The following is a 12833-nucleotide window of genomic DNA, read 5'->3' on the forward strand; positions in this document are numbered from 1 at the left end:
CGCTTACGAACGTGCATAGTAATTCGAATAATCACAACTTGTTGATACGTCCTTCGATGATAGATAATACGTTTTAGTTTAATATTTTTTGGACCCAAAAAATTAATCGTTTTATATCGAGATTGGTTATATGTGCTTGGTTTGATCAATTTACATAAAAATGCTAAACTTGACGTAAATGGATAAATCACCTAATAAAATTTTTAGAATCCATGTTGACATATACGTTAGTATTATTTTAACAAACAATTTCAAAATTATTCTTCTTCAGAAAATTTGTCTAAACCAAAGAATTATTATGTGTGATCACATCATAACATTTAGACTTTGATTAAGTTGTTACCATATATAATTATTTAACCAATCGCACATATAAATTTGATGCACTCTATCATTATCAAAATCCAAATTAGATCATATTCAATAAATTACTCTTTCATCACACCTATTAATTTTGCGTTCATGTTAATAAAAGTGATAATGGTTTTTTTCAAAATTTGGAAAATTCCACAATTCTGCTATGATATGTATGAACATATTTCTTTATTTATTCGGATATTTATCTATCTTGTTAATCTACTCCTTTGACCTTCATCCATATAGAATAACTCAGATGATATTAATACAATTCCATTTCTATGTTAGCATCTCATAACATTTTCTTAAGTTGTTTTTTTTCAGAAAGACAAATTTGTTTGGTTAAGCGTACATGAGTGAAAAGTAATATTGAGATGTTGAGTTAATCATGGATGAGTGAGAGTGGTACTGAGATGAGTGACTTCTTAAGGATTGTGACAAGCTACTGACGAGTCGCAGCTTAATCTGGTTGGTCTTTAATTAAAAAGTGTCACATGATCTTAACAGACAATATTGCCTTTGTTGGGACATGAATATTGATAGGGTAAGAGTAAGATTGATATCTAAGAGATATAAGGCAACACTAACATATAGACACACATCTCCTTGGACGCATGAGTTTGATTCATTAGCACTTAATTAAATACACTCTAAACCGTCACGAATATGAGAAAATAAAGTTACGTTGCAGCTACGTTCTTATTTTATGTATTATATTGTATACCCCGTGTATTTGTAACAAACTATATTTGAAGCATTTTCATTAAAAAAAAACAAATACACATTCAAGGCAAATATCGATGAAAACAGATCTTTAAATCGTCAAGGGCATTTTCGGTAAAGCACATGGCGACGCGCGAACCGAATGGCTCGAGACTCGAACTTCTCATAACGTTCGCTCTCTGATCAAATTTATCATTCATAGATTCTATTTTCCATTTTTCTTACTTACCATTTTGCGTGGTTTATTGTTGTGAATCGTGGCAGCAATTTGCAATTATGTCGTGGATTCGATCTGCGATGAGCAGAGCTGTGGAAGCCGGCGGCAGCGTCCAACTTAGCTCCGCCGTCCGCAGTTATAAAGACACCGTCGTTCATAAAGCGGGGCAAGCCGTTGCTGGTGGCGCCAAGATTTTCCAGGATCGCATTGTAATGTTTTTATTTGTTAATCTCTCTTTGGTCGTGTGCATGTGCATGCGTCGAGTGTAACTGTGGGGAACTTTGCGTTGATTTGGCCCATTGATTGAAATGATTTTGTGGTGCGAGATTAGCTTCATTTAAGTCATTAGGATCCAGACAGATCATTTTTCACCTCTGCTTTTAATCGGTAAAAATCATTGTTTTGGAAAATTTTGAAGTTCGACGCATTTTCATCCGGGATTTTAATGACACAGATTCAGAACAAGGAACTGTTGTCAGATCACATGGACCAGCCGATTATTCTGTGGTACACACCGGTTGGATAATCCTTGTGCCTGTATTTCTCTTGTAATATCATTTTCCTGTAGTGCTGTGTTTAGGTTTATGGGCATCCTTACAAAACACTCTTACTGTAATTAATGGATTATGAACTAACAGATATTATTGATTACTGACATTGAATTATTATATGCAACGCCTTATTTACTTAAAACATTATGACATGCAAACGTTTATGTTACAATATTTAGACTATTATTTTTCACACTTGCATTCTGTTTAGTATTAGATGCTATTTTGAATCTGGACTCACTTTATGCAATTTATTTATGTCGGTTCTGTTTCCATTTTTTCCCACGCACTTTGTTGTTAATATGCTTGTCAATTTCTGGAATTACAGGGAGTTCGGAATTTCCAAAGTTACAAGCTTGCAGTAAAAAGATTGGAAGAAGTTTCTGTTACATGTAGGGGGATAGAGAGAGTTCAGTTACTAAGAAGATGGTTAGTTGCCTTGAAAGAGATAGAGAGACTCGATGGAGCTCTCAAAACTGAACATCTTGACTTATCTATTGAATCTAATGATTCTCCTACAAAGCCAACATTGGTTTGTGTTTTCAGTCAGCCTTTATATTCTGTTTCTAACTGGAGATTTCAATTTCACTTGCAGAAGTTATTTTGTGTATAAATTTCGTGTTTGGAAGCTATCAGTTGTGTCAGTTTTTTGCTGGAGTACAAATATTATTTTGGGTCACGTCCCATGAGCTCAAACTTTGGAAGAAGTGATTTCCGACAGCTTTCTTCATATTCTCTGGGGGAGAAGAGGCGGACTTCTCAATTACATGGGCCTGACAAATACAAACAAATCTAGGCTAATATACTTAGGCTGCAACACGTAGAATTCCTTTTGTTTAGTAGCTTCTTGGTGTTGACTTCAGCATGATTTGCATTCAATATTCAAGTTCTCTAGCTTGCATTTATATGTTTATGCTCTCCATCACAAAATCTTGTATTTTTCTGGACCTGAATTTTGTGAAGGATTTTTAATTTTCTACGTCAAAAGAGTATCGAAATGATTTTCTTAACTTTTAGCATTAGTTATCGATCATATTTCTTTATTACAATGACAGATTTTGTATTACGATCATGATCTTGGTGGAGAACCCATGAATTTTCGAGACGTATTCCTTCATAGTCAAGCTCTTGAGGGCATAACACTGTCTTTGGTAAGATTTACGAGTGACAGTTTTCAGTTGTTCTCTTTGCTTTTCAAACATCTGCAAACTGCCCCCACTCCTATAAATTCCTCCTACTTTTATATCTCTTGATCTTCCTCATAATTAATTTCAACTACATTCTATATTGTTCCTATTGTTTTCTTCTTCTTTGCCAATCCCACCTTTGCTGTACTCTGCTGAAAAACATATGTCTCCACGTGCTCTCTACAGTAATGGCAGCACAACTGTGATGATGTCTCGTCTTCTAGTTACACTGTATTGGGACGGTTTTTTGGTTCTTTGTGATAGATGGTGGCTGACAATTGACTCTTTTCTGGGCCAGATACTGGAAAAGCCTAATGATGAGGAGATTTCCTTGCTTCTGGAGATTTTTGGGTGATACTTACTTGACTCTTCTTAATAGATTTTATGAATATCGAGTAATTCAGTATTTTATGTTTTCCCTGGGTGAACGATAACATTATCATGCATTCAGGCTATGTCTCATGGGTGGCAAAGAAGCTCATAATGCAACAGTTAACAACATTCGAGATTTGGCAAAAACATTCTCAAACTACGATGATGAAGTACTGGTATGGTAATAAACCACAAGATTTTGGCAGTTTACAATGCCATTAACAATGATATCACCGAATATTTGAAGCATTTGTGAATGGTATTTTTTCATCTTTTATAACTCCAGGCAAAGAGGGAAGAACTGTTGCAACATGCACAAGAAGCTATTGCAGGGCTTAAAAACAATGCTGTGTTAGTAAGGTGGTTAAGGGTATACCTCCCATAATTTCATAATATATGCTTATTTAATGTTGACAAGTCTATGTGACTGGGACTATTCTTGGTTGCGAAATTCCAAACTGGTTCAGTGCGCACATTAAATTTACCTTGAAGCAAACCATTAAGGGACTCAAAACTGCACAAAAAGACCCAAGTATTTTATGATCTAGCATGAAATTTTTAAATTCGGCATCATTCATTTTCTTTCAGAGGCCTGCCTTTCAAAAAATTTCAACTAGTCATTTCTGGACAAATTCCGGTACTTTGAGTTTCTATGAATTGGTAATGAAAGGTTTGCCTTCTAAATGATAAATGACGCTGTTAATCAAGTGACATAATTTATACACTTGTAGAATACTTAGTTGGTGGCTTTGCAGTTGGCGTCTTTGCACTTTCGATATATTACCATTTAATCATTTCTAGGTTTGTGTTTTTATATGTTCTCAGAATAGACTCTGAAGTTTCCAGTATTCATCACAAACTGCATGGGAAGCAATTACCTCTAAGTTATAATAAATCATCCGAAGTTGCAAATGAGATGTCGACAGAGGTAAGATTCTTCTCTCGTCTTGTTTTCTTATGGATGGTCTCTCGTCTATTTTTAAGAACGATGAGTGAGCACTGAAATGATTTTGGAGAATCCACTGTTATTATTTAAAGAATCCTGAATCAATCCTTTTGTAGCATAGCTTCCAATCACCGGCCATAATCTGACAATTCCATTGGTGGAATAAATGGCAAACTAATGACCATGAGCCAATTATAGCTATAAAGTAGTGATCCTTGTCTCAGCGTTGGCCTGATGCCTCGTTTAGTAACCATAAATAGTCTATTTATCATTTGATCTTGAGACTGCTAATTGGTAAACATAAAATATAAGTTTCTAACTATTGCATCCATCTGATTACAGTCGCTGCAGTCTCCAGAGGAAGAGGTTGAACAAATTAAACTTTGTTCACGGTTAGAGGAGCTTCTCTTGTGGAAGAAAGTTTTGAAGATCAGGGATTCTCCTATTGCTCATAATCAAAAGGTAACTCTCACCATCCTATTGCTGAAGACAAATTAAATTGATTGCTCTGACAAGTGCAATCCTCGGATCTTGTTGATGGTTTCAAATATATCTCAGACAACACATGACTTAGTCTTTTAAAGTTGTTTTTGCTTATCTCATACCTATTGTTCTCATTTTTGGTTTTATTGGCTTATCCCTAATGTTCTCGTCTTCACTGTGCAGGTTGATAAGCTAAAGGTACTATCAGAATCTCTTGTTAGCTCAGCCTCAAAAGCTGAAAAGCGTATTTCAGACAACAGGTTTGTAGTTGGCTCCAGCTAGGGGTCAGAATGACTCTCTTTTTTTTCTTCCAAATTTCTGGTATGTTTTTACCTCTGATTTAACAGCAAGTTGTTTATATATTTTTATAGAGAGTAATTTCATAGTTATGCAGATAAAAACTTTATACCTTTCATCTCAGATTGAAATGTTACTTTCTCAAGGAGTTAAATGTGTATTATATGTCCTATTTATTGTGCATGCAGAACACAGAAAGAAGAAGCTCTTAAATTTCGTGTAACCAAATCCAGTGAAGTTAGTCTACTGGAGAAGGTCCTTTTTTTTACTACTATTACTACTAATGATGGGAAATCAATGCACTTTTCACTCCCGAAGAGTCAGCTGGATTGCGGAGAGGAATATGGGCCGCCCGGGCTAGAATTTTAATCTTTAAAATTTTTAAATATTTTAAATTGATATATTCGAGCTACTATCATATTATTCTAAAATTATATAAAATTTACCTATAAATTTTTTCAAAAAAAATTGGACCACCCGAGATACAAGCTAATGTCCCTCCGCCCCTGATTGCGGGGATTCTAGTCCTTTCCCCGTTATTAACTATTTTTAGAATATTTTTGCTTATTGATAATGCCTTGTTGCTTTTACTCTCTTTAAACAAATTTTATCGACCTACCTTGTTGCTGCTTTTCTCAACAGTAAGAAGTCAGGAAAGCAATTTCTAGGGAAGCTGAAATAGAAATGAGCGATTATGATTTATCTTGTTATACGGCTAAGCTCTGAAATGTGTGCTTCGAAGACGTTATGAATCATTATCTGCTTCGAAATGCTTTCCCAAGGGTTTTAGCTGGGGAGGATCCAGAATTCGCGTGGGGAGAAGAGTTGGGGATACGATAGATTCAAGGGGACGAAATTTGTGTTTGAATTTTTTTACATTGTGGGGTAATTGGGGACGAACATCCGCGGTCCGCCCCTAGATATTAGAATATTAGATTTTCTTGTCGCACATCTTTTCTTTTCATGAATTATTCTACTTAACCCACTCTTTGGCCCTTTCCAGGAACTGGTTTCTGAAATTGAAGCTCTTGAAAGGCAAAAGGACAAACTTGAAGGGGAGCTGAAAAAGGTATTTAAATTCTCCTCTCCTCCTGTCTATAGATCTATTTCTGAAATGTGATGCCTGAATCGTATCTACATCTTTGCATTGCCTAGTAAATTAAGGTATTTGTTCGTACTGAGTAGCTTGTGGTTAAATTAACGTGAAATAGCGAGTATATGTTGGTTCTTCCACAATTAAAACTGAATACCAAGATTCCAAGATTGATATGTGCCGTATGCGTGATAAATGGTTATACACTTTTCTTGAAACTTCCAGATGTTGGCTTTTCAACGCAGCTGAAGATGATTATTTGCGGAATGATGCTTTCGATTTTTCATCTTTCAGATTTAATTTGCATTTATTCCTTTACAAATTCTTATCTTAAAATGAGCTCCATTCTCTAGCACGTCCCAAGAAATAATTGTTAACTTTTTTACGCAAAAGAAAGACAACCCTATACATCAGGTCATGGCTTTATCTGAACTATATTGCGTAAGAGTTCATTCCTGCATGAAACCAAAACTCTGTCAGATATTTGCTGTTCAGAAATCCATGTCATAGTAGGTGCATATGGCTTTGAAGCAAACGTGTTCTAAACATTAAAGAATAGGAATAAGAATTTATGGTGGTCCCGTTACTTGACTAAAGCATTCCTCAAAGTTTTTTCTATTTTTTTTCGTCAATTGCAAGTAGTAAATTAATTATAATTTGGAGGGCAGAAACTTGGTTTTATCAAATACAACCATTAAAACCATACTTATATACAAATTCCATTACGAGTGATTGTGATGTCTGATTACCATATGATTCAATCTTCAACAATAATGGCATTTCTAATAATTTTTTTAGGTTATTACTTCCTTGACTTCTGCTCATGGCCGACTTCAGAATACCAGGGAAGAACGAGATCAGTTTGATGAGGCTAGCAATCAGATTCTTCAACATTTCAAGTTGAAGGTAAGTTGTTTTATTAAAACTAACATGCTGAATTATGTAGTCGATTATTATCTTAAGAAATAATGCTATTTAGGAGGATGAGCTTTCAAGAGCTATTGCTTCATACAGAGCAGAGGCAGAGGTTTGCGACACATTTGTCCAGTTTCTTGAAACTAGCTGGGCTTTCCAGTCCTCATATGCTGAACATAAGGATAAACTGGTCAAGTATGTTTCTTGTTTCTGTCCTACTCCCTCAAATTTAGAGTTCCCATTAATTTTCATTTGAATATGGACTCACTTTGACTATTCTTTTAAATGTGTAATCTTAAATCTTCTTTGCTGTTGATAGTCAACCAACTTTTTCTTTTACCCTGTTATGGTAGTGAGGAACTGAAGACACACGAAGAGTACTTTGCAAACTTGGCAATAAGCCTTCTATCTGCATACAAGGTACCAAATATCAGGGCCATATCATAACTATTCTACTTATGGTTGACTGGTTAGATCATAGGCATGACACCAATGGTTTCTTACTTGTACGGTGCCTCCTTGACTATTCAGGAAGAGTTGGGAGCTTCTATTCCGTCTATTCGGGAACTTGTGGAGAATTTTAAGCTCGTGGAGAAGTTAAACAGGTACTTTATCTCTTTGGAAGTGTAGGTGTCAGTTAAAAAAATCAACACTTTTGATATATAGTGGTGCCAGGTTAGATGCACCAGCTTCTATACAGGAAAAAACAGATGTAGCCGATCCAAGAAGACGACTCGAAGAACAGTACCAGACCATAGAAACCAAGGTACAAATTCTCACATGTCCAAGTCTTGTACTAACATATAAGAGTTCAATCCATCAGAAAATGTCTCATTCATTTCATCAGTGTTTCCGGCATGGGTATTACGAAATTTCATCCATATTCTGTTTTCGTCTCGCTGATCTCTCTCTGGTTCTTGCAGTTCCTAACAGCCTTCAGTGTAGTGGAAAACATTAAGCAACGACTTCCTACTCAAGATAACAAGATTTCAAGGTGAGTTATACTTATGTCTACGTTTCATGAATGTAGAAAAATGTACCCCCGTTAATAGCCTTAGTGGTATAACTTTAAAGAGGGTGGATCCCATAATTGTGGAGAGGGAGATGATGTGACGATTGAGTGGACTTTCAGGTAACGAATCAAGTACCTTAGAAAATTCATTACAAAATTTTAACATTATTTGCTCCCCCTAGTATCATGGCAGGATCTGCTCGTGATTTTTAACTTCTGAAATAAACAACATGACTCATTCTTTCTAGGAAAAGTGATGCAAGAATCAAGGAACTATTAGACGCGCTTGAGTTGATCAAACAAGAATTCGAATCCATTGAGAGACCGAAATTTGAAATAAATACTTCATTGATCAGTGTCGAGACACCATCAAAGGTGAAAGCCTCAAGAATTCCCTTTCTATCACCGAGGCAGCCTCCACAAGACAAACCTGAGCCTCTTGGGAGGAAGTCGTTAGATGCTGAAGAACAACTATCAAAGCTAAAATTGGAATTGGAACTTGAGGATCATGGATTAGACAACTCCATGGACGGAATTTGTGACTGGGAATTTGATGACAAGATTGAGAAGGAATCAAGAAAGAGTGTACAAGAATCAAACAAAATCTAGTCACCTTTGGCCTAACCATGCATGCAAGCTTTTTCTTGCAGATCGTGGGACACTGGCGGACCAAAGATGGTGAATTGTTAGATAACCATGATGATCCATATCTAATGGTTCTAGGTCCCCACTCCAGTGACAAAAAGCGTCCCGAGACAAGATGGAAACACGACATAGGTAAATACATAGTATTTATGTGTGATACAAAACTGATATCATATTATTCATAAGCTGAAACTAGAATATGATTAATGGGCTTTACATTTTGAAGTGGATTGTGCATATTTCCACGACCACAATGCTGTCTTAAAGTGCAATTCTGCACAATTAGAATCTCAAAGTGATGTTAGTGTCTTTTTCTTGAAATGTGGTTTTGAATCTTATATATAATCTGTCGTATTTTATAGTTCATATCAATGCACGTAGCTATCGCATGTGCTCGAGTGCATTGGAGAAAAGGTTCTTTTGGAGTGTTCTGAAACCAAAGAGATCACACCAATACGTACATACGTATATTGTATGTAGATATATGCATATGTTGATATCAATCAATATGTGAAGAATTTTATTCGGTCTATATTAAATAAAATAAAACGCGACTACATTTTCAGACTCCATATAATTTTAGAAATCCAATATTTTTAGACAACAAAATATGTTAGTTTATAGCATACCGATGTAATCCAACCAATATAAGATGAAGTCATGTAACAAGTTCTCACAATCAAATTCAAATATTTAATGTTGATTATGTCACGTCCTGAGCCTGAGACCATGCCAGCGTGATTGCATAATGAGTTCTTATAGCAAGAAATTCGTATTTGTCCTCGTTTTACGAAAATAAGTAGCACAAGTTGCTATAGAATTCCATTGTAGCTTATTATAAATTTTTTTAAAATTTTTAATTTTTAACATGTGGGACAAGAGGTATCACAATCACCGTTCTGTCACGCCCCGAGCCCAGAGTCGCGCCTGACATAGCGACGATAATAAGTAGATTTTTGTAGATAATTTCTTAAATTTTAATCCTAAACTTTTACTATGTTGAAAATCATCTGATTCCACGAAATTATCAGCAAATGTTCTCAAAGAACATTGGTTCTTCAATGAATGACAAGGCCATTAAATACAATGAGAGTTGAAAAATTAATACTACTCTACCAAGTCTACTTCCCTTCTTATTAACTTCCACTCTTGATTATTTACTTTTTTCAATATTTAATAATTAATAATTAATAATTTTCTTTATAAAAACCAAGGAAAGTTGCCTAATATTTTCCCTATTTTAAGGACCCCCTCCGCCATTCTCAATGGTGGTTTTGAATGGTGGTTCATATATGGTTTTTGGGTATCATCTCTTCCTAAAAGAAATGCCAAGGTGTTTCAGGTTTAGGGAGGATGATATGAATTCTTTTCCTGCGTGGGTTCAAATTCATGGGCTACCACCGGACTGTTGGAATTATACTATTTTGAGCAAGTTGGCTTCAAAGGTTGGAATTCCAATTCATATGGATATGCTTACTCATGACAGAAAGCGAGTTAAATATGCTAGAGTGTTGATTGAGATTGATACATCAAAGCCGAAAATTACAGTGTTTAATATTGAATTGCCAATTGGTGTAATTGCCATCAAACTTGAATATGAGCATGATATTCCAATATGCGAAAATTGCCATCGTGCTGGTCATATCACTAGCAAATGCAGTAGGATTGTGCACTCCAAAGTCCTGGATGGTGCAAATGTTGAGGAAAATGTTGGTAAGAACAACAAACGCAGCCGGTCAGCTAGCACAGCAGGGATAATTAGCAAATCTAGGGGGAGATCTCGAATGGGCCGTAATCATAAGCATGCTCCTCCGCGCAATGCCTCTAATAATCATAAATCAACTGAGAATTTAAAGGTACCTGCGGATACTGGAGAGGGTCATCAAAGCGGTCAGACAGGTAACAAGGTGGCTGTCTCTGCTAGTACTTCAGAACCTCCATCCCAACAGATTCCGATCAAAGAAACTTCAGTAGCAGTTGACAAGGGCAAATCACCAATGCTTGAATCAACTGACACTGCTTATGGAAATTGCCCAAAACTGGCTGCTAATGAGGATGGATATAAAGTTGTGACGAATAAAAAGAAGAACAAAAAAGAAAAAAAAAAGGAAAGTCACACCATTAATGAACAGCAAGCAGCGAGGCAACAAAGGTCAGCGTTCTTCAGTGATATGGAAGATGCAAGCTCTTGTGATACAGAGTATGTCAACAATGTCAACAAAAATGCAAGAAATATTGGAAATAAAGAGAAGGGGAGGCAACCCGAAATTGCCACAAGTACTCAATGAAGCTAGCATTTTGGAATATTAGAGGTTTACACAAACCTCTAAAACAAAAGAGTGTCCAAACTACAATGGGCACTCGAAAATTAGATCTTTTTGGGATTTTGGAATCTAAATTTAAAGACAAGGATTTGATGAATTTTATTCGCATTCGATGTACAGGTATGAACTTTGCTCATAACTTTACTCTAAATAGCAAGGGGAGAATTTTTATTATATGGAATCCTTTGAAGATTAAAGTAGATATTTTGAGAATGACTGAACAAGCCATACATGCTTCGGTTGAATGCTTGGTAACAAAGAGGACTACTTTTGTTTATGGCTTCAACACGATTGTGCAACGGCGGGATTTGTGGGAGGATATTAAACAGTTTGGATCAATGTGCAATATACCGTGGATTGTGATGGGAGATTTTAATAATGTGTTATCACAAAATGAAAAGAAAGGAGGTTTGCAAGTCAAAAATTATGAGACTAAAGTTTTCCTGGACTGTTTGGCATCTCTAGACTTGTTAGACCTTCGATTTACAGGCTGCTATTTCACGTGGTCGAGTCCATCTGTTTGTAGTAAATTGGATCGTGTTCTAGTGAATCAAGCTTGGCATAGTTCGAATTTTGATGGCATGGTTGAGTTTGTTGCTCCGGGTTGTATTTCAGATCATGCTCTTGCTCTTATTTCGATTTTTGAAAAGGGTAAACAACAGCCTAGACCTTTCAAGTTCTTCAATATGTGGACGCTGCATGATGACTTCCACAAATTAGTTATGGACAAATGGAAATTTTTTGGGTATGGAACAGCGCAATACGTGCTTAAAAAGAAACTCTCGGCTCTCAAGAAGCCACTACAGTCGATGAACAGATACTCTTTCAGCAGCATATCGGCAAGGGCTACTGCAATGAAAAACAAGCTGGAAACTATGCAAACTAGCTTACTGAGAGATGGGACCAGATCGCATGAATATGCTGAATTAAAGAGGCGCACAGAAATCATCTTGGAAGCTGAGAGAATGTTCATAGCACAGAAATCAAAGATTAATTACTTGAAGCAAGGTGATCGATGCACTAAATTCTTCCACGATTTAATCAAGCGAAACCGTAAGCGGAATGCGATCAATGCAGTTTTAAATAGCGATGGCCGAAACTGTAATGCACATGAGGATATCGCGGCATGTTTTGTTGATTTTTTTAAAGGTCTACTGGCATCAAAAATTGAAAGAACAGCTTTTGAACATGATATTCTCGATGAGGGGCAGTTTGTGAAAGATCAAGATTGGGATGGACTCACCAAACCAGTCACAGTCGCCGAGATTGAATTAGCCTTGAATGATATAGATGATGACAAAGCACCGGGACCGGATGGGTTTGGGGCTAAGTTCTTCAAGAGTTCTTGGAACATCATTAAAGAGGATGTGTGTGCAGCTGTATTAGAATTTTTCTCCTCGAAAAAACTTCTTAAACAGTGGAATCATTCAATCATTGCATTGGTGCCGAAGAGAGTTGATCCAGCCACGGTCAAAGACTATCGCCCTATTTCCTGTTGTACGGTATTTTATAAAATTATTTCTAAAATTCTTGTCAACAGGTTATGCGGGTGTATGGGAGAGCTTGTAAATGGTGCTCAAGCAGCTTTTATTCAAGGGAGATCTATTGTTGATAATATTCACTTAGCACAAGAGTTGATGCGCAAATATGCTCGTAAGCGTGGATCACCAAGATGTATTCTCAAAGTTGATTTGGAAAAAGCTTACGACAC

At 36.2% G+C, this 12833-nt stretch overlaps 1 protein-coding gene across 6 annotated transcripts; it reads left to right on the forward strand.

The window, feature by feature from the left end:
* Window positions 1–1323: 1323 nt before the first annotated feature.
* On the forward strand, window positions 1324–9093 carry LOC142529758 (uncharacterized). Of its 6 annotated transcripts, none has more exons than XM_075635380.1 (18): window positions 1324–1506; window positions 2177–2380; window positions 2904–2999; window positions 3334–3386; window positions 3487–3583; window positions 3694–3767; window positions 4233–4335; window positions 4696–4815; window positions 5020–5096; window positions 5322–5388; window positions 6137–6202; window positions 7025–7132; window positions 7206–7336; window positions 7495–7561; window positions 7673–7746; window positions 7808–7907; window positions 8065–8135; window positions 8402–9093. In XM_075635380.1, the coding sequence occupies exons 1-18, from the start codon at window positions 1357–1359 to the stop codon at window positions 8760–8762; spliced, it is 2019 nt and encodes a 672-aa protein (XP_075491495.1). In that variant the 5' UTR covers window positions 1324–1356; the 3' UTR covers window positions 8763–9093. The 6 variants fall into 6 exon arrangements, with proteins under 6 accessions (XP_075491495.1, XP_075491496.1, XP_075491497.1 ...); XM_075635381.1 differs by having other exon boundaries at window positions 7817–7907; XM_075635382.1 differs by having other exon boundaries at window positions 7064–7132.
* The last annotated feature ends 3740 nt before the right edge of the window (window positions 9094–12833 follow it).

The sequence above is a fragment of the Primulina tabacum genome, chromosome 16 (genome assembly GCF_025594145.1).
Source record: "Primulina tabacum isolate GXHZ01 chromosome 16, ASM2559414v2, whole genome shotgun sequence".
In the NCBI taxonomy this organism is placed as follows: domain Eukaryota; kingdom Viridiplantae; phylum Streptophyta; class Magnoliopsida; order Lamiales; family Gesneriaceae; genus Primulina; species Primulina tabacum.

Bases quoted from the DNA above. Each gene is read 5' to 3' on its own strand.
- LOC142529758 (XM_075635380.1), top strand. From the start codon at position 1,357: ATGTCGTGGATTCGATCTGCGATGAGCAGAGCTGTGGAAGCCGGCGGC. The intron at 1,507-2,176 runs GTAATGTTTTTA...CTGGAATTACAG, and splicing joins AGATTTTCCAGGATCGCATT to GGAGTTCGGAATTTCCAAAG. The intron at 7,562-7,672 runs GTACCAAATATC...TTGACTATTCAG, and splicing joins GCCTTCTATCTGCATACAAG to GAAGAGTTGGGAGCTTCTAT.